A 21,335-nucleotide genomic window follows, 5' to 3' on the forward strand; every position below is an offset into this window, starting at 1 on the left:
CTTCTTGTTTTTTTTTTTTTTTTTTTTGGTACTGGGGATCGAACTCGAGACCTTGAACTTATGAGGCAGGCGGCGGCATAACTGAGCTAAATTCCCAGCCCAATATTTCCTACTCTTAACCTCCATTGTTGCTAGAATTCATCCTTTGACTTTAGAGAACACAAACTGTTCATATCAGACATCTAACAGGTTGGGAGCTACAATATTATGTTATCTGGAGGGCCTTATATCAACCCTAGATCATTATGGTGACTTAAAGCCTTGGTAACTCTGGCCCAAGAAACAGACCCCACAGGGAGATTCTGGGCCCAAGACATCCAGGCTTCAGTCCAGCAGCCCAGGCCCTGAGCTGAAAGGGACTGGGAAATCCGAATTTTGGGGTGCAACTCTCTAACCACGGATACTGTGGACCTGGGGGTCCTGGACATTCTAGTCCTGTTTCCCTGCTCTACACATATAGGAGGGGCATCCTATGAAGGAAAGCCCAGCTCAGAGGGCAGGTGACCCTGTAGGGGCAGGAATGAAAGGCCATCCTTGTAGGGATGGCTTTAAATTGCAGTTTGGCAATAGAGTACCCAGACCCTGACTGGATGGGGACATTGTCTTGGCTCCTCTCACTCTACATCTCCCCAGGGCCTCACAAGTTTGTAACACACACAGTATCTACACCCACTGATAGGAAACTGAGGTACAGGTGAACAGGTCTTGTTCCTAAGGCCATCACACTAAAAAACAGTAACAAGGTCAAAGTTGCTGGATCTAGTGAAATGCAGAAAACAGTCTCTCCACACCAACTTTCCTTTGCAAACATGGGAGACAATAGGGTCATTACTATCCACCCATTAAATCCATAAAGATTACAAGTGCTACTGGGCGTATTCAATGTATTTGTGACTACAGCAAGTCAAGTAACAAGCATAAATTCAGGTGTGCTTCATTCACTGTCAAATGATTATAGATTGTTTATTCATTGAGATCTCAACATGACACCCTTGTTTCCCATCCCTTGGTGACAGATGAAGACAGAGTGGTGGCAATGGGGTCAACCATGCCTGGCATCCACAGGACACCAGGATGCATATCTGGGCAGTGCAGAATAATCACAACTCAGACAGGGGAACATCTGCCCAGTGACAGACCCTCTCTCTACTCAGTAACAAAATTCAACTCTGGTTTATTAGAATCCAAGACAACATGCCATGCCCAATTCAGCAACAAGACCTCTCATCTGGGGCCATGGGATCTGAGAGGTGGCCTATGGAGGTGGCAGTGACAGTGCAGGCCTGCAGGCTGTCCTGGAAGGAGGATACAGCAGGGGCAGCATCCTAGAAGGGGACCTGGTGCTCCAGGCTTCAGGGTGGTGGCACTGGGAACAGTAAGCCAGGGGCAGGCTGTCCTGGCTGGGATGAAGGCAGATCTGGGAGGCCAAGGGGCCCTGGGCACAGAGTGTTTTCAGGAGGTCAAAGTTGGTACAGCTGCCCTGATGGGAAAAACAGAGAGAGGGGATGGATGAATGCCTGTGGAATTGGGCCAGATGATGCAGGCACCTGGCTGGAGGGTGGTCCTAGATGAGGACCCTGCCCTGGTGCTGCCTTCCAGCCTCCACTAACCCCAGACTCAGCCCAGGCATCTGAAAACAGCCAGGCTGGGGGATGAGCAGTGGCTCTGAAAGGGGTACAGGTCTGCATTCTTGGAGGGGAGGTGGGAGCTAGGCCCAGGCTTTGTGACCAGGGACTGGTCACATAAGCTCTGCAGGTTTCTGCCTCTGGTGGGAACTGGGAGTGTGCACACACCTTTCCCACAGTTGCTGGCATGATTAACTGGGGGCACCAGGACACCCGGAAGTAGCACCGGCCCACAGGAAAGTTTGGTGAGCTCCAGGCCTGAGCATCACAACTCCAAGGAGGACATTCATGACCATGTGGATCCCTCCATGTCCCAGGCGAGGACAGAGATGGAACCTTACAACCTGGTCACCTGACCAGCTTGTGCCCCCAGCATGTTCCCCGACTCAACCCTGAGCCACAGTCCCAGAGGACAGGTGTCAGGGAAGAGCAGTGTCCATTGTGCCCACCAGGAGGGCCCCCAATGTTCTTACCTGGTCACTGAGCTGAGACCATATCAGTGGCACCTGGTGGCAGCTGGGGTGACTGAAGTTACACAAAATCATGGTGCCCTACAAAGCAGATTGGGTGTTATGGTTTCTGTCTAGGTGTCCCCCATAAGCCTCATGCGGTCATAGAGGTGGGTCTATTTTAGAGGTGGCTGGATTTAGAGTGTGTGATCCTGGGATTAAGGGTGTGTACTTACTAAATCAGTCAACTTGGTTTAGTGTACATCTGGGTGTGAATGCTACCTGCCCTAAGGGTTTACAGCCTGGGTGGACTATAAGGGACAGAAAGAAGGTCCTTGCTTGTCATTTGTTGCTCACTGTTTCTGCTGACTTCTGCCCACCATGAACTATTTCCCCTCTGTGACGCCTCTTGGCCATGCCACTCTGCCTTGGAGCCAGCTGACTATGGACTGAAATTTCTACAAACTGTGAACTTAATAAACCTTTGGGGTGTGGGATACTTTGTCTCAGCAATAAGAAAAGTAACTATGACATGGGGCCAAAAGAAAGGGCATAGTCAAGACTGGGTCTGCAACAGGGTCAGGACCAGAACTCCTAACAGCTCTGTCCCCAGGGCCATGCTGAGACCCTATTCCAGGTGTCCTGAGGAGGCTGGCACTCTTGGGTATCTGAGAGGTCAGAATGTTTGTGCCACAAGTTAGCCAGCCACAGGTGTTGGAGGTAAGAGGTAGGAGGCATGTGAGAGCGAAACAGAGTATCAAGAGCCCCCAAACAGGGTGGGGTTGCATGTGGGCACAGAGAGGACAGGGAGATCCACGTTGTGCTTAGGGGAAGGTGGCTTGAAACCAGGGCAGAGGAGAGGAAGAGAGAGAGGGGACAGGAGGAGTCCGGCCTGGGGTGGGGTGCTCTGGCTACATGACAAAGTGTCGGCCCTGGGTCCTCTGAGTGGGTAGGGATGGCCCTGTGGCTAGAACTGGCCACTGGTAGTGGTGTCCTTCCTCTTTACAAGAGAGATATTGGCTTCTCATTTTCCCTAGTGAGGCGAGTAGAGGGCTGGCTTCTTAGCATTGCTGTGGGGAAACAGAGGCAGGAAGCTCGCAGGAAGAAGCCACAGATCCTGGGGCTGGAACAGGCTGGGATGGGGTGGGAGGGTGAGCGGTGCTGTTCTGCCTGACACCACAGCATCCCCACACAGTCCACACAGCCACGTTCCCTCCCAGGTCTCCTGAGCTCCTGTTCCCTAGAGTGCTGGTCTCTCACCTCCGGGCTTCTGTTCACACACACGCCACGGCACGCACAGCAGCACACGATAATGGTGGGGCACACGGTGATAGGTGGCAGGGCTGGTGCTGGGGCAGGTGGTGGAGGAGGAGGAGGAAGTGGAGAAGCCAGAGGAGCAGGTTTCTTGACTCTCGGCCTCTACAGGAGAAATTTACCGGTCCACATCCCTGTATGCAGCCCCTGGGGAGCAGGTACCTGTATGTAGGGTCAGCTAAAGCTTTGGTGTGACATAAATGACAGTGAGAATCACTCACAGTGAGGTGAGGGCCCTGTGTGGATGAACAGCCAAACTCCTCTGGTCCAAATGCTGCTTCTGCCCCAATTGCCCATAGCCCCATGGTGGAACCTTGGTCTCCTGAGGTTGCCCTGGCTGGCAGAAGCCTGACAGAGTGCTGTGCAGGGATCAGGGCATTGGATGACAGGTGGCTGTCCTCTTCCTGTGGCTCTGGCTTTGCAAATGCCACATTCCCAGGCCACAGTGCATCTAGTACAGGTCTCAGGCACCCTGTTTCCTGGCACCTTCAGCCAGATTCCCTGGGCCTTGCCGCTGAGCCCTTCTGGTCCCACTCAGCTGAGCCCCAGGCTGCCCCTGCCCCATCCCTGTGCTCCCCTGAGGACAGCCTCACAGCTCAGCCCCCAGATGACCTCCTCCCTCAGTCCTGTATCCCCAAGGCTATTACCAGCCCAGGCCTGGCCCTGTAGGAGACAAAGATGAAGACAATCCAAAGGAGCCCAGGACAGCCAGGGTGAACACAAGGCCAGCTCTCCCTTCCCAAAGCCCTGAGCACTTGGATCCCAGACACCTTTGGGCCACATAATCCATCAGGACAGTAAGGATAGCTACTGCTGAAGCAGGTTCCCAAGATCTCTGTCAGGTGCTGGGCCTAGCGGGTGCTGTCTGGTGACATCACTGAATCTTCTGTCCCTCTCTCCTTGACCCTCTGTCCCCTGTCCTGCTCCCAGTTGGTTGGAGGATTTGGGCACAGGATTCCTGGTGCCTCATTTGATGGTAGCTGTCCCCCAGGGGGCTGTGGCAACATCAGGACAAAGCAAGACTCACCTTTTTGGGCCTGGGTCTGGGTGGTGGCTCTTTCTCAGGCTAAAACCGAAAGAGAAACAAGCAGACATTCTTGTGAGGTAGCCTGCCCTGGTCCAGGATCCCCAGGCAGCCTCAGCCATGGGATCCTCCTTGGGTTGGGGTCTGCACCTGCTGGGCTCTGCTGGCTCAGGGCAGATGGGCAATGGCCCACAGGCTGGAACAGGGGACCCTCCCATGTCCAGAGTGACTCACCCTTCTGCAGCACAACCACCAGACCCAGCAGAGCACCAGGATGATCATCAGCAGCCCCATCACCGCACTGATCCCCAGAAGTGTTTTGCTTGGCATTGTTTGTGGTGGCCTTGTGCCCAGGGCTGGAGTGGTCTGGGCAACAGTGATGACCGCGGGTAGAGGAATGACTGGGGCTGGATCTGTGGGCTGGGGTGGAGCCGAGCTTGTGGGGCTTGTGGGGCTTGTGGGCTGCGGGGTTGTCGGGGTGGTTTTTAACGGTGTTGTCGTTGTCGTTGTCGTTGTCGTCGGTGTCGGTGTCCTTGTAGTCGTCGTTGTTGTCGCCATCGTTGTTGTGGTTGTTGTTGTTGTTGGAGGTGGACGAGTCCTCGGGCGCTTAGTAGTGGTTATGGGGGCCCGATTCTGTAGGAGAAATAGATGGTCATTACCATGGCCAGCATGCACCACAAATTGCACATGGCAGGGGACACCTGGAGCACCCTGCTCATGGCGACCCATGTACTCATCTTTGTCGACACGGCTTGGGCCAATTTTAGGGATCCCACTGTAGTGAGGGGCTGGCCCGGGTCCCCAGGCTGCAGGCAGTGCCACTGCCTGCTCAGGGCTTATACTCAGCCTGGACAAGGAGGCCCAGAAGCCCCTGTGTGACTCCAACCTCACAGCTCACTTTGGGGCCAGCACAGCCTGTCCTGAAGACACAGAGAGCTACAGGTGCCATACTGGGGAGGTCAGATTGCTGGGGACCCTGGGCAGGACAGGAGATCTGGGTCCCTCCAGGCCTCGCTGCCCATTCCCCAGCTCTGCATCCATGGCTCACTTTGAATCTCAGTGAGCCCCTGTGCACAGGGGTGGGAGCCCCCTCCCACCCAGGGAATTGGCTCAGAAGGCTTAGGATGTCGCCTCCTGCCTGTGAGTAAAGGGACAGAGCTGTCCCTGGTTGTCACTCACAGTGAGGGCAAACAGGTTGCCTGCCCAGCCTCCCCTGACTTATGCTCTGTCTCAGAGGAGGGCACCAGGGTTACTGGTGCTTCTGTGTGCTGTGGACCCTGTCCACTGAAATCAGTTCTCACTGTCTGCACAGCTGCTCTCTGGCCTATGTGGGACCCCCTGCCTTGGTCTCCCCAGGTGCATGTGGGCCCAGAGTGGGGCTCTGCACATCACAGTGTACAGCCCCAGGTTACTCACACAGTCGGCAGTGGCCTCCACCCTGATGCTGCGGGCAAGGAAGTCCCTCCCATTATTCAGGCTGACTTCCACTGTGATGTTCCTAATGCACAGGAGGGACAGACAAGGTACCTATGGAGACCAGGACCTCAAGCTCTGCTCAGGACAGTGACTCTGAATGTTACATATTTGGGGTGACCAGAGGGAATTCACATGGGTCATGAGAGCTGGTTCCCCAAGTCACTGCGAGGTCAGACTCAGCAAGGGGTGCAGCTCAGGCCGTGAGCAGCCCTCATGGTGGATGGTGCCATCCTGGCCATGGCTCAGGCTCACAGCTCTATCACATGCTGTGTGATCCCAGCCTGGAAAGGTGACCCAGAGGAAAGGCAGCCATGCCCGGCCCAGCTTCTCCTGCATCTGCCCTCAGCAGTGCCTGGGCCACTGTGTGGCCCTGGGCACCTTGAAGGTCACCCACAAGGGCAGGTGGGGGGCACCTCAGCCCAGAGCAGGCCAACCTGTGCTGCCTGGCACAGGAACACCCACATTCAGGACAGGAGATGGTGGCAAACAGAAGCCACACGATCCCCACCCCTAGAACTGAGAACCATGGTGACTTACTGTCCAGGTTGCACTGCTTGTGGTGTGGGACAAGTTATGGTGGTCATGTTCATCCTGATTGGATGTTCATCTAAAAGAAAAGGAAACAAATGGATGTTACTACATAAGTCGCCTGCCCTGCTACCATTGTCCTTTGGGAAGCAGGGGTGCCAGCTTGGACTAATAGCAGGGGAAGGGTATTTTCATTTTAAGGTCCTGATACATTCGTGTGCTGTGAGCCATGTCCACTAACGTAAGTCCTTCCTGAGCATCTGATGTTTGAGATCAGAGTAACCAGACAAGCCACAGCCACGGAATGTTGGGAGTAAAGTGTGTCCTAAGATGTGGGACTGTCACATGCTAAGTCTCTGAGGCAGGAAATTTGGAGATTACTGAGGAGGGAAGGATGGGAGCCCAGAAGTGGGCGCTGATTGGAGAAGAGGGTTTTGCTTCTGGTGCAGTGAATCTTTGTGGGTGCACAGAACCTGGACACCATGTGGACAGCAGTGTTGTGGGCTGCTGGGGGGACTAGCTAGGGGACTGCCTGGGGGACTGGGTGTGAGGTGGGATGAGATGACCAAGGGTGCCACCAGGATTTGACCTTAGGGCTCAGGTGGGGCCATCACTGAGCTGTGAAAGGAATGGGGATGTTTGGCAATTTCTCTGTTTCTGTCCCTCCCTTCCTTCTTTCCTCCTATCCATCCTCTCCTCAACTTTCTGTGTTTCTGTAAGAGCTTGGAATCTCAGAAGAGTTCCCTAATATGCAGGAATGGAACCTTCCCTATACCTCCTAATCCCTAGTCCTGGGCAAGAACTGAGCCACATCCTCGCACCTGGCAGGCAGCCCTCTGCCCCAGGCTCCAGCTTCCCAGGTCCCCGGTGCCCCCTCTGCTGGCTCAAATGATAGAGTCAGAAGGAGCCTGGGTCCTGCCATTTGTGCTTCTGGGAGGCCAGTCCTGCCCTGCATTGCCTCCTGATGCTGGCTTCCCCAGGCACAGGTGGGGACAGACAAGGTCCCTCCTGACCTCAGCTGAAGGGTGGAGCAGCCAGCAGGAAGGATGCTCTGTCAGCTTTATAGGTCCTTGCCCAGCACAGAGCCACATTCTGAGAACACTGAAAGGACAGGGCTCCTGGGTAGCGGGACTAGGTTTAGAGCTCTATTTTAACTTTTATAAAAACAGGCTTGTTGTCTGTTGAGAAATAGCCTGTGGCTTTACAGGGCTGGTGGGTGGGGTCCGCACTGCACGATGCACTGTCGACCACACTGATCAAACCCAGCACAGGAAACTGCGGTCCCATCCCTGAGTGCTCAGGGTTGCTGTTCCTCCCCACACCTGGCCCCTGCTGGACACTGAAGTGTCATGAAGAAGCATTTGCGTGCTGCCTAGAATGTGCACATCCCACTGTGTGGCTTCAAAAAAAAAATCATGCTCATGGGAAATTAAACTTTTTATGGTGTATTTGAGAATGCTAACAACACTTCACTTTATGGTTTAGGGATATTATCTGCATTCTTTTCTTCTATTTTAATTTTATATTATCATCATTTTTATTAGAAAATTTTATGCTAAATGGTAAAATAAACATAAACATATGTAACTTAAGATAGAAAATTAGGAATTATTTTGTATATAGTATTTTTCATTCTTTTCTACATTTGGCCACAAAATGATTTAGTGCCATCTGGCCCTGTGTCATTGGTCATATTACCCGTGACTTGCTGAAGCATTTTATGTCTTTTCTGCTGCTGATCATGAGAATAGTTGGAGGACACTTGGCCAGGGGGTGGGACGCTTGTTTTTCACTGTGGAAAGATGTCCTCACCACACTGACACTGACCGAGGAAGGAGAGGTATTGTGGGGCAGGCTACCCTGCCCACTGAAGCCTGGTCCCCCAGTCTGGGTTAGCAGAGGATCCAGCACAGCCTGGCTGAAGGGAGAGGAATTTTCCAGCCTTGAATGGATTGCACTGAATACTTTGGTTGCCATAGTAAAGAATCTCATCTAAAGTCACAAGCGCCTGACACTGTAAGCACTGTAAGTCCTGCTACCTGTCCTACCAGCTGGACCTGACTCCAGTCTTAGGCTCTCAGAGAAGGGTGCTGAGGATGGGATGGGACAGATGCTGCTGTGAGACAGCACCCACCACACCAGCCTGCTAAGGGGAGGCCTACTCTGACCCACTTGGAGAGGGATGGACACTTATTACCTCCCTGCTTTGCAGATGAACAGAGGCGGCCACACCCCAGTCAGGCCCCTCTTTACCTGTCCACACTCACTGGCTGGAACCCTGCGACATTCTCCAGGAAGAGTAAGCAAGGTCTGGGGACTCGGGTGATGGACAGGAGGGTGCACCTATATCTGATGGTAGTGGCTCAGAAAACAGAGGGGCTCCTTACCGATAGCAACATTGTTACTGAACTTGAATCTGCAAATGACCTGGTTCCTGCTCCTTGCATTATGGAAGCCGTAGCCTTTCAGAACCACCTGCTTGGCTGCTGTAAGGACACATTCAAAGGTGTGAGTGAGGGAGCTGTACTCTGTGGCTGCTCTCAGACTACTGTTCACCATGATCACCTCTAGGGCCAATCCCAGGGACCCCAAGAGGCGGCAGCTGCATCTGAATATCTCTATGACCCCCAGGCCAAATTCCCATCTGCTGTCACCAAGGCTCCATGTGAATGCAGCAGACTAACCTTGCACACGTGGGAGCCCTCCTCCCACCAGCCCCAACCACAGCACCATGACAGACACCTGATTTCCAGGAACGACTTCAGTTGAGGCCTCCCACCCCGAATTCCCATGGTTCCCACTGGAGACCCCAAGAGCAGGGCCAGGATGGGATCACTGGAGGCCTCTGCCCCACCAGGAGGGGGACTCATGGGGGTTGACACCTTCCACACCCCAGTCTCCTGACCCACAAGGAACACAGCCCACCACCCTGTGGACCCACAAGCCCCTCACTCCACCAGCTTTGTCCTCCCTTCCCCTCAGGCCAAGCCACAGGGAACAAGAGAGAGTGGCTGGGTGGCCCTGCAGTACCCGGGCTGGGTTCCTGTAGGTCTTCTGGTTGCAATTCCCAGCTCCTTGGCCTGACAGCAGCCTCCTGGCCCAGTCTGTCTCCTTTCTCTCTCCATGGTCCTGGAGTGGCCTCAGGTCAGCCACCCAGGGACCCCAGGCTGCAGGAGCTTCTCCCTCAGCCCCTGCACATGGACTGGCTCTCCATGCCAGCCTGAGTACCTGGCCCATTCTGTGTCACCTGGGGCCCAGGCTCCTGTCTCAGCCCCACCCCCACCCCGAGTCCCTGTCACTCTGTGTAGCAGCTCTGCACACGATGCCCAACAGTGTAGCAGGTCAGCAGCAGAGCTGGTGTCTGGAGGCACCTGTCACCTCAGCTCTGCAGCTGGGAGGAAGCAGTGACAGCTCCTGCCTGGGTCTGTCTGGCTGTCTAGACATCAGGGCCTGTGTGTCAGGGACACATTAGGGACATGCAGGATGTGCAACTGCACAGCTGAGCTGAGCAGGACAGACCCCGGGGTGTGGTCCCCAACCCATCTCCAACTAGCACTACAGCCCCTACTCTTCCCAGCATCAGAGGGGTTCGGGGTGCAGAGCCAAGGCCCAGGGTGAAGAGGTCAGGACCAGGTGCCATCCTCAGCTCCTACTATGCCATCACTGTCCCTCCATCCCCCAATGTCACCACAGTGCTATTCCTATCCATTGTAGGCCACACTGCAGCACAAGAGTTTGGCTCCCTATCCCCTCTTCTGGACCATGGGTGGCAGAGCTCAGACATGAGCACAGTTCTATCCATGGCTTGCAGCCATGGCACCTCCCACAAGGGACATGGAGGCTAGGACTCAGCAGCTGCAGCAGCCAAGATGTCACCCATGGGAGGAGGAGCCTGACACTCCTTTTCCCCTCTACCTGGGTGTCAGAAGCCAGCCACGTGGGAACCATGGATGCACACACATTGCCTGTGACAAAGAGAAGTGGCCTCCCCACTGGACCACTTAGGAACATCCTGAGTGCACCGAGGCAGGGACATGGGCTGGACTGGGGGCATCCTTGTCACTTCCAGCCCTGAGGACAGGCTTTGCCATTTCCCTACAGGGGTAGGGTGAAACAAATGGCTATGGAAACATCCACCCTGTGGATGCTGGGTCAGGCATGGAGGTTGACTTTGTCTTGTTCAGTGCTGGGCACTGAATTTGTGCAACTTGTATCTCATCTCCAGGATATCCTATTATGTCTATGCAAAATTCTAAAACCTCAAAGACTCCAAAGCCATTTATATAGATCCAAACCCAAAAGCATTTATACAGATCCAAAGGGGAGAAGTTTCAAACTATGGTCATCTGGCTCCAAGGCGGAAATGTCATGGCAGAGGGCGTGGTGAAGGAAAGTTGCTATAGTCACAGCAAAGAGAAAGCAGGACAGGTTTGAAAGAGTGAAGGAAGAAGCGGGCAAGAACCAAGGACCAAGGTCATGACTCCATGTTGGACCTACTCCAAGCAGGCTTTATCTACTGACATCCCTCTCAGCTATGAATTCATCACTGTGCTAAGCCACTGTGACACTGGCACTTTCACAATTCACGATCTCTCACTAGTTTCTTAATCTAGCCTGGTTAACAATCAAGATTAACCTGCACAAACACCTACCTTGTCAAACTGATGCCTAATTACATCTTCTTAAAACATACTTAATCTCAACAAAATACAATAACCAGGCCATGATTCTGCCTGGCGTGATGTAACAATGCTACATACAATTATAAATGCACTAATTCCTTCCCCCAAATCTCAAAAGTTTTCACATTACTCGAAAGTCCAAAATCTCCCATGAGGCCCAGCAGAAATATTCTTAGCTGTGAATCCCTGTAACAATAAAAAATAAATCACATAATCCCATGGTACAATGATGGAAGGTAAACAATGGAAAGAATGGGGGATAGAAACAAATCAGACCACAGTGAGAAAAATCCACAGCAGTGCACATTAAGTGCAGTATCTCCATGTCTGATCTTGAGGTACTTGGTGGCGTGATGTGAGCTCCAAAGGGCATTGATAGCCCCATTCCAATAGCCTCGTTGGTTACAGTATACATGGCCTCTCTCTTGGGCTGGCTGTGTGCTGCCTGCAGCTCTCCTCAGCAGAAATTCCATATTTCCAACTTCCTGGGACCTCCACTGTAGCTTTGACTCCACTCGCACAACTTCATGCATTATACTGTCAGGGCCTAGCCAGGGGCTAGAGTCCTATGACATATTACTGGGTCTCCAGGGCCTTCTTTGAAATCTGAGTGGAAACCTCTGTGACCTCGTGACTCTTGCAGTTTGCATACCTGCAAAGCCAGCATCATGTGGATGGTGCTAAAGTCTGCTGCTAATAAGTGGAGTTGTGTCCACCTGGACCATGGCTGCAGTGGTATTTGCATGCCTGATTGACCGAGAATGAGGAAATGAGTCCTGAAGAACAAATTCAACTGGGGCCTTTCTCTCCAGGTGTCCCTGGAGCTCTCTCTGCAAATGAAATATTTACACTGTGATACTTTAGGGTTGGGGTCTTGATAATTTCTGAGATAACTTCAAGGCATCTTCCCTTTAAGATGTTTCAGTAAAAACTTTGGTTTCTTTCTAATGGTGCTAATCTCTTCAGCAATCACCCTCCTTTGGCTCCAACTTTACATATGATTCTTTTCTGGCCAAATAAAAGTTTTAGAAATCTTTCTTCTCTGCTTTTTTGCTCCTGATTATCACGGTAAGTCTTGCTAAAATTTGCCAGGAGTGCCCATGCCACAGCCTGAACTTCCGGCTGCTTCTAAATTTCTTCCATCAATCAATTGTTTCATTGCCTTTAAAGGTGGCATCACAAAGTTTTAGTGCATGGACAAAATATAGGCATATTTTTTGCCAGTTTTAAAATGCACATTTCCAGTGCAATCCTCATTCCCATCTGAAACCTCATGAGCAGTCTTTACTATCTATTCCTATCACCATTCTAATCCTCTGAGTTTCCACCAGAATCATCCATAACCTCTGCTTACAGCATTTGAGGGCTTATGTAGCCCACATCACTAAGCCTTTCAAAAATCCCCCTGCAAACCAGTCTTAAAGGCTTCTGAATATCCAGATCAGGTTTAGTCACAGCAATAATTCCATTCCTGGTACCAATTTTCTGTATTAGTCAACTTACTGTCACTGGGACAAAATAGTTGACATCACAACTCAAACAAGGAAAGGTTTCTTTTGGCTTATGATTTCAGAGGGTTCAGTCCACTGATACTGTTTCCAAAGCAGAGACACCATAGGGGAAGGATATAGTGGAAGAAAGCTCAACTTACGGCAGCAAGGAAGCACAGCAGATTGGAAAGAGCCAGAGAGGAAGGGGCTGGGGACCAGTTAATAGCACCGAAGGTCATTCCCCAGGACTCACTTCTTTAATCTATTTGTTCCCTTAAAACTATTTGTCTATGAGCTCATTAGTGGGTTACACTGTTGGTGAGGTTGTGCTGTCACAATCAAGTTACCTCTCCAGTCAAGATTAACTGAAACACCTTCTAAAAGTAAGCACTAAGGAAAGGCATACTCCATATGTTTTGACTTTTTTATCTGTTGCTGAATTCTAGGGTTTTCTTCAGAATTTTTACATAATATGTATTTTTTGCCAGGAGTGGTGGCACACACCTATAATCCCAGCACTTGGAAGGATGAGGCAGGAGGATTGCTGTGAGTTTGAGTCGAGCCTGGGCTACATAGTGAGTTCCAGGTCAGTCTCAACTACACAGAGAGAAAAATATAAAAACAAAACAAAAAATACTATGTATTTTTTCTAATTTTACAATTAAAATTTTGTTGTGAGATAGAATAATTAATTATACAGATACCTGCAGTCAGGTATCCCTGTGTATTGAATACACAGTATATGTTTGTGTATATATATGTACACCCACCTCCACACTCCATCAAAACATCCCATATATTCCAAATACACACATCACAAATCACAGAGCACAACCTGCTTTGCCTACTCCACATGCCATTGTCCCCTCATGCCAAATGTAAACACATCACACAGCACATTTCCCAAAGATACACATAGCCTGTACCACAGACATATATACCATACCCGTTATACATGCCATACTGAAAAACACATATATATCCTGTCTTAGTTACTTTCTTGTTGCTGGAACAAAGTATCAGACATCCATAAGTTATAGGAGGAAAGGTTAATGTTAGCTCACAGTTTGTAAGGTTTCGGTCCATAGTTGGCCAGCTCCAAGGCAGGGTGGCATGGCAGAGAGGAACGGCAGAGGAGAAAGAGCTCACAGCATCTCAAGCAGGAAGCAGCAAGCCTTCCTTCTTTGCCTTTTTATTTCATCAGGTTGCAAGACTATTGGTTGGTGCCACCCATACCCAGGAAGGGAGTTCCTTCTCCAATAAATCCATCACTCATACCTAGAACTATGCTAAAACAATCAGTGGACTAATCCAGTATCACATATCCATGATCCAGTAACTCCCCAAAGCCCCTTATGAGTGCATGAAGCTTTGGGGGGCCATGTAGACACACAACTAACATATCTCCACAAATCCACATACCACTCATATCATACAACATCACAACACACCCTGCCCCACAGTCACCAAAGACACACCACAAACACATCACACCCAAAACTTACTGCTAACACACACCATATAAATACACAAACACCCATCATACAACACATAGTGTACACACTTTCCAAACACACAATGCGCACAACACTGCACTACCAATACATATATGATATACACCATCCATCTATCATATTCCTAATATACACCATATACACTTACAAATATACAAACCATATACCACTACCACACACAACATGTGTCTTTTACATGTCTACACATAGTTCATATACCAAGAACAAACAACACATACCAAAATTAAAACACCATCACACTCATCAGAAACATACCACAAAACACACACACTCAACATAAAATACACACATAAATCAAACATCACACATCCATCACACATACCCACATGAAGCAGGGACACAGAGAACATAGCCACACATCACAGACATAGCCCAGTACTCACACCATATATTACACATCACATATACTACACGTCCCACAGACCACACACACCACACAGTACTTGTGCACCTGTACCCCTCTGCCCATAGCTGTCACCCCTCAGCTCTCACCTGGACACAGGGGGGAAGGCTCCACATATCTGAGTTCGAGACAGGCCCTTGTTCCAATCTGAGATGGAGAGCAGAAGAAGCGGCAGGAATGTGAGCCTCAGGACCTGGAGAGAAGCTGCTGCTGCCCCTGCTCACACCCTGCCCACTTACGCACATAGTCAACTCTTCCATGCAGGTTCCTGAGTGCCCCATGTATGCCAAACACGTGTTCTGGGCTGTCTGCAATTGCTTTCAACTATGAGAGAGAGAGAGAGAGCAGCTGGCTTGGCCCCTAAGGCAGGGGGACTCCTGGATGCACCAGGGCCCCAGAGCCATGCCCTCTGGCCTTGGGGATGCCTGTACACAGCCCAGCTCAGGACATGGGAAGTTCTGCACCACTCAGTGGGGTGCGGTACTGAGACCTATTGGTCATCCTTCTGCTGGCCCACATGCTGCCTACATTTCCTGGAGCCCTGAGGAGCTGCTTTGAGATCTGTCCCCAGTGGGGCTGCCGAGGGCCCATCACCTGGTCCAAAGTACCTGGAATGTGCTATAGTTGTCGACACCAATGAGGTAAATGTATGCTCCCATAGTCCGAGCTGTACGAGCCTGAGGGAAAGAACTGGGTGAGCCTAAGGCACACAGTGGAACAGAGGATGCTGAGGACAAGCCCACTCACCTCAATCATAGTCTCATTGAATACGTCTAGCCTCAGTGGTCCACTAACCACAGCGATGATCATGCTAGATACCCTTTTGGCTGTCAAGAAGCAAGAGGGGTGTTGTGCAAGGTCCAGGAGTGGCCAGAAGGTGACCCAGGACCACCACAGACTTCCAGGCCCCAGCACTGCCCACGGAAGACTGGTGGATCCTCAACCCCAGACCCCAGCACCCACCACCCAGAGACCCCAGAGTGAGAAGGGGGCCTTGCCCAGAGCCATTTCACAGATAAGGAGAGAGGGATTCAGGATCCTCCCTGCCAGTGGCCTGAGCCCTTGCTGTGCCCCAGGCTGCACACCTTCTGCCCCGAGGACAACACAGCCAGGTGTCCACCAGCCCCAGTCCATCCCAAGGAGCAGGAAACAGCAGCCCTTCTTGCAGAGCAGCCCAGGGAGGGGTGATGCCATGCCTACATGTCCTGGGTACAGTCTGCAGGCTTCTGCTTAGGACAGTGGCTCAGCTCCTGAGGACTCCCAGGCAGGGTCTTGGACAGAGGACCCTATTTTTCCCCAGAGCCGTCCTCACTGAGCCCCACCACTTTTTACCAGATCTACCAGCCCACAGTGCAGAGGGACAACTGTCCTGGGCCACACAGCCATTTGCATGGTGGGAAATGCAAGTCCGAGAGCAAATGGGCCATGGAAGACAGGGATGGAGGGGAGGAAGGTCTGGCTCTGCGGACAGAGTGGGCTCTTCAGGCTGGTCCTCAGGCTGCTTGGGATCTGGGCTTTCTCCTTCTGAACACAGAATCCAGTGCAGGTCCAGAAGCTCAGAGTGACCAAGTGCCCTGAGTGGACCTGCAGGGCCTCCTGTTCTGTGAGAACTGTATTGGGGTGCGCACTCTGCCCACTGAGCAGGGCTGGAATGGGATGGGGAGCAATGGACTCCCAGAACTGAGCTGGGGAGTCATAGAGTCTGCACACAGAGCTCCCGGGAAGGCAACCCACTCCACGCAGGTGCCTGAGGAGGAAGGCAGGGGCTCACCTCCAGAGTTGGCTCTTGCAATTTGCTCATTTGCCTGCAAGGAAAAGAAGGAGAAAACAGTAGATTGGAATAGTGCTCTAAGGCGAAGGCCAGCAAGGACTCCAGGCAGTGGGCTCCCCACCTGTCTGAATGCCTTCTGCAGGTAGATTTCCCCACTAGTGGGAATGTTCTCCAAAGCTACAAGACGATGGTAAATCGCTGTTCTAAAAAATTCATGACAAAAATGGAGATGAGGAAACTGGACAGAAAGAAATAGCTCCCAAGCTGTCCTATAGCCCGGTCAACAGTGAGGATGCTGTGGACAGGGGTAGATGTGAGCAACTGTCTCTGTCAACCCAGTTCTGTGCTGGGTCATTGCCAGGCTTGTATTCTTTTCTGTTCCAGACCTCTTAGCCCTCTGGGTGGTGGGGAGGCTGAGAGCAGGTCTCATGGGAACCTGACTTTCTCTGAGCTCATCCTGTCTCAAGCACCCCACCCTCAGGGAACAGCCCCCCCTCCCAGGGTGCTGCAGCAAGGGTGGGATGGGACCCAGGGCCATGCAGCTTGAATCTGAGGCTCCAGTGGGACCCACATGCCTGATTGCTAACTGGAAGCTGAGACGCCTACCTGAGGCTCTGTCCTCCACCAGGGAAGGCTGGATCACACAGGTGACCAGCTCAGCCTGCCCTGTGCTGTCCCCACTGCATCCCAGGGTGCTGCAGCAAGGGTGGGATGGGACCCAGGGCCATGCAGCTTGAATCTGAGGCTCCAGTGGGACCCACATGCCTGATTGCTAACTGGAAGCTGAGATGCCTACCTGAGGCTCTGTCCTCCACCAGGGAAGGCTGGATCACACAGGTGACCAGCTCAGCCTGCCCTGTGCTGTCCCCACTGCACAGACCCTGATCTGCCCCTCCTTAGAATCCAAAGGAAGGAACCAGGCTGCTTCATGAGCAGCACAGGCCTAGGACCTTATTCCCCTGACACCAAAGGCCTGAGGTGGGGACGTGGCCACAGGCTGCTGAGGCAGCGAGCCCTGTGCCCAGGCTAACAGGACAGGGCTGTCAGGGGCTGTTAGAGAGACAGGACTGATTGGGACAGGCAGCACCAGCTCTGGTGGCAGCACTGGGACTGGAAGGGGTAGCTGGGCTCAGGCTGATTAGCTGTGGCAGGGCTGAGCCTGCATAGCAAGGCCACCCAGAGAGAAGCCCCTGAGGATGGCTGCTGTGGGCCAAGCTCTGGTCCTCTCTAGGTGATGACAACAGACAGCCAGGTCCTGCCCAAGCCAGCCCCCACCCTTGCCTCTCCAGGTGCTGGCTTCTCCTGCTCCCTTCTCTGTCCCAGGATTTATCCCAGGCTCTTGACAGCAGTTTCCATTCCCCCAGACATCACTTCCCCTCTCCTCTCTGCTTCACTTTCTCTGTCAGGTCCCAGGTATTGCATTAAAGGGGTAAGTCCCTCACCACCTAGCCCATCAACAGCTCCCCAGCACTTCGTTCTCAGCCTGTGTGTACATGTGAGCCACCTTCCCCATAGCACTCCTTGTGGCACCCACAGGAGCCCAGGACACAGGGCACCTTGGGGCTGCACTGCCTGGGACCCACCAGAGGACCCTGCTGCCCAGCACAAACCCCCAGCTCTTCCCCTGGGGCCCACCTCCTGGGACCCACCAGCACCTACCTATTTGAGGTGAGCATCAATTCAATTCTTGACCTTGTGTTAAACACGATGAAGGACATGCGCAAGTTGGGGCTAGGGTGGTGGGGAGCACAGTGGTGAGAAGCCAATGCACTTGATGCCAGGATGCAGCCCCAGAGGAAGCATGAGCTCTGCTGCTCACAGCTCGCTCTGCACCCACGGCCATTTCAGACGTGGGTCAGGGGACCCAGGGACCCAGGGAGAGTCAGGGGGAGCTCACGACCATGCCTCTGGGCCAGCATCCCCACGCACACTTGCATTCACTCAATCACACACTAATTTACACATTCTAAAACGCACTAATGCAGAGATTCGCATACACTCAACACTCACACACAGAAACGTTACATACATATTCACAGCACTCAAAGTCATACTTTCACATTACCACTCACACTCACATGCATGTAGACTGATACATTCACAGACACACATACTCATACATATATACATACACTCATACATAGGCACACTCATATTCTTAAGGTGGTAATCACACACACACACACACACACACACTCATACACACACAAAAGGAATCAGACCCTCTGCATTCCTCATGGGGCCTCCCTCCCGCCTGGCCTGTCTTCTACAGTCCCTTCCTTCAATCCTCACCCCATCCCTCTTTCCCTCCATTTCCTCCTCCCTCCTTCCAGCTCAGGAAATCCCACTCTCCCTGGGAACCATTCACAACACCTCCCTTTCCTGTCGCTGACCACTGCCCTCAGCCCAGGACTTCTGACCCTCAACAAAGTGGCTGCAGCCTTTCTGGCCGAGCTGCCAGCTGCTCCTGCTCTTGTTCCCAGCTCTGTTCACCAACAGGTGCCAGGTTTTCTTCTTTTTTTCCTGGAGCACCACATCACTCCCCTGCCTGTGATCCTTCCGTGGCTCCTTGTAGCTCACAGGAAGAATTCAACCACTCCTTGGCCTGGCACAGTAAATTCTTGTGACATCGGCTACAGAGTTGCTGCTCTGCCTGTCCTGACTTCCTTCCTAGCCTGGGGGTCTGGAGGGCAGACGGTGTCCCTGCAGGTGCCCAGGCTCCCAGGCAGGTCAGGCACACTGCTGAGACCCAGGAGACCAGTGCACTCTGTCCACTTTCCTGCCTTGTCAGACTGGGATCTGTGCCCCCACCCGAAGGACCCCACCAAGTCTACTGGATGTTCAGGCAGCCTGCAGCATCAAGAAGCATACTTTACATATTTCTCCACCAAATCTTCCCAACTTGAGGACAGGCTAGGCCAGTTCGACACGCTATTTGATCTGAAATGAAGACACAGGAGTTAGGGGATGAGATACCCTGTCAAGGAACACACGGCCCCTGTCTTTGCCACTTCTCTGCAGGATCCTTAACACTGGCTCCCACCCCAATTCCTGTGACCATAGCAGGACAGGGCATCCTGGAGAGGAGTGTCATCAGGGCCACCAGTGGGCAGAGGCTGGCCAATCAAACCCTTTGCTGGGGCCTCTCAGCACAAGGGATGCTTGATGGCTGACCAGTGTGGCTTGTCACACAAGGTGACAGCTGTGGCACAAATTGGAAGAAGTCTCTGGTCGTCTCTGATTTGTGGGTTCTCTGCCATCACTTGCCCTTGGTATGACTTTCCCAGCTCCCTGTGGGTGGGGATCTTGGCACCATGGCCATCAGAACCCTTTGAGAGCCATCCCATCACCAGGTCCAGAGGTGACCAGATGTGTTTTGTGGTTTCCCTGCTGGACTCCTGGGTTCCAGGTGTCAGACCTATCCTTGGAATGGGAACCTTTTGCAGACTGTGTCTGCCTTGCATACCTTCTCTTCACACCCCAGATTCCTCTCCCTTTCCACATTTCCCAGGACCATGGAGGCGGGTGGACATGTTCCTATGGAAACCTGGGCCTCAGCATGGGCGACCAGCACCTCAGACTGTGTGACACTTGTTTTGTCACCAGCCTGTAGTCCCAGCCCCTGCAGGCCCAAGGGGTCTTTTCCAGCAGGCACTGATGGGGAAAGGGCACAGGCTGGCCATTGCTGCCCTGGTGCCAGCACTGAGGAGCAGCAGGGATGGCTGCAGTCTCTTCCCGTCCCCACTCCAGCAACTGGCTCCATTCTCTCCCACTCTGTCCCCAGGTGGAGAGTGAGGAGCAAGAGGAGGCTGGGGCCTCGTGACCTCCCATCCAGAGATGACGGTGCTCATAAAGGGGATCCTGTGCATGTGTGTTCCTCTCTTGCTCTTCCTCCTGCCTTTGCCAGCTCCAGCCTGTGAGTGCCACTTCTGCTGTGCACATACCTGCCCCAGGCTCCCACCTCCCTTCCTCAGGCCACCTAGAACCCTTCCTCTGTGTGCTGCCACCTGGCCTCATCCTTCCCCTTCCCATTGATCCTCCCCAAGGCTGCCAGTCTTCTAGGAAATGCAGATGTGACCCATCCCTCCGCTGACAGAAGCCTTTGACTCAGAGACCCCTATTTGGCTTTCCCTTCTTGCCTGACCCTCTCCTCACACTCTGATCCTGCTCAAACCATCCCAGGTCAGAATCACAGGGCATTACACCGATGGCTCCCTTAATGTCTCTCAGAAATCACTTGCACACAGGGAACTGACTCATTTCCTTCAACTCACTCCAAAGAAAAACTGACCAATAAAGGCTCAGGTGATCAACTGGATTCAAAAGACCACTGCCATGCTGGGTTCTTAGTCCCCCTCCAGGAATCAGTACACAGAAGCTGAATTCTCCTCTGTTACAGCACACTAGTCCTGCCTCTCTTCTGGTAAAGGCTCACATCCCCTCATGCCACATTCTCCTATAGTGACCTAGGGGAGAGACAACTGGGCCCTCCCAGGCTGAAGTAAGAAGACCACTCACGAGTCAAGGAGGTAATAGACATCAAAAGCACCATCACAGTACTGCAGAACATCATCAACTTGGTTCACGTTCTGCCTGGCCTGCCGGACTCTGTAGTTGTAGAAATGGGCAGAGTTTGGGTAATGGGGATGCGAAGCTCTCCAACCTGAGCTTTGGGCTCTGGAAAGCTGTGCAGGTAGCAGCAGCAGGAGCAGGAGGAAGAGCGCAGAGTAGGGCACACAGGGGCTGTGCCTCCCCATCTTGTTCTCTGTCTCTGTGACCTCCTCACTGGCGGGGCCCTTCCCAAAGCCCAGGGAGGCTGAGCACCAGCCACCTCAGGCCTCCTGCTTGGCCACCTCCTCTGTGCCCAGGGACCACGGCCCCTGGAGCTCTGTCATCAATGCCCAGTGTGCCCACACCAGTTCCCTCTCACAGCACAGGGACCGGGGACACCACTGCTCTGGGTGTCCTACCACCAGCTGTCCACTAAGCCCTCCCCCCACCCCAGGGCGGAATACCCTGGGCTTATGATGGACAGGAA

General features: G+C 52.6%; 2 protein-coding genes across 6 annotated transcripts in view; one reads left to right on the forward strand and one right to left on the reverse strand.

Moving 5' to 3' along the window:
- LOC104861192 (anthrax toxin receptor-like) overlaps positions 1-21,335 on the forward strand; it is a 72,260-nt gene that overhangs the window by 18,886 nt on the left and 32,039 nt on the right. The window lies entirely within an intron of this gene.
- Positions 1,009-21,302, reverse strand: LOC104861191 (anthrax toxin receptor-like). Of its 5 annotated transcripts, none has more exons than XM_019207286.2 (17): positions 20,816-21,300; positions 19,169-19,237; positions 17,957-18,028; positions 16,419-16,500; positions 16,298-16,331; positions 15,274-15,353; positions 15,135-15,203; positions 14,770-14,850; positions 14,616-14,673; positions 8,804-8,899; positions 6,426-6,495; positions 5,829-5,910; positions 4,647-5,045; positions 4,416-4,454; positions 3,335-3,493; positions 2,099-2,176; positions 1,009-1,480 (listed from the first exon to the last, which is right to left on the reverse strand). In XM_019207286.2, exons 1-17 carry the CDS (start codon positions 21,052-21,054, stop codon positions 1,256-1,258), a joined length of 1,932 nt encoding a protein of 643 aa, XP_019062831.1. In that variant the 5' UTR covers positions 21,055-21,300; the 3' UTR covers positions 1,009-1,255. The 5 variants fall into 5 exon arrangements, with proteins under 5 accessions (XP_019062831.1, XP_010620844.1, XP_010620845.1 ...); XM_010622542.3 differs by having other exon boundaries at positions 8,804-8,902; XM_010622543.3 differs by lacking the exon at positions 20,816-21,300 and adding an exon at positions 19,764-20,756 and having other exon boundaries at positions 1,010-1,480; positions 8,804-8,902.

Source organism: Fukomys damarensis, unplaced genomic scaffold (genome assembly GCF_012274545.1).
Source record: "Fukomys damarensis isolate Sample0158 unplaced genomic scaffold, DMR_v1.0_HiC HiC_scaffold_1, whole genome shotgun sequence".
Lineage (NCBI taxonomy): Eukaryota > Metazoa > Chordata > Mammalia > Rodentia > Bathyergidae > Fukomys > Fukomys damarensis.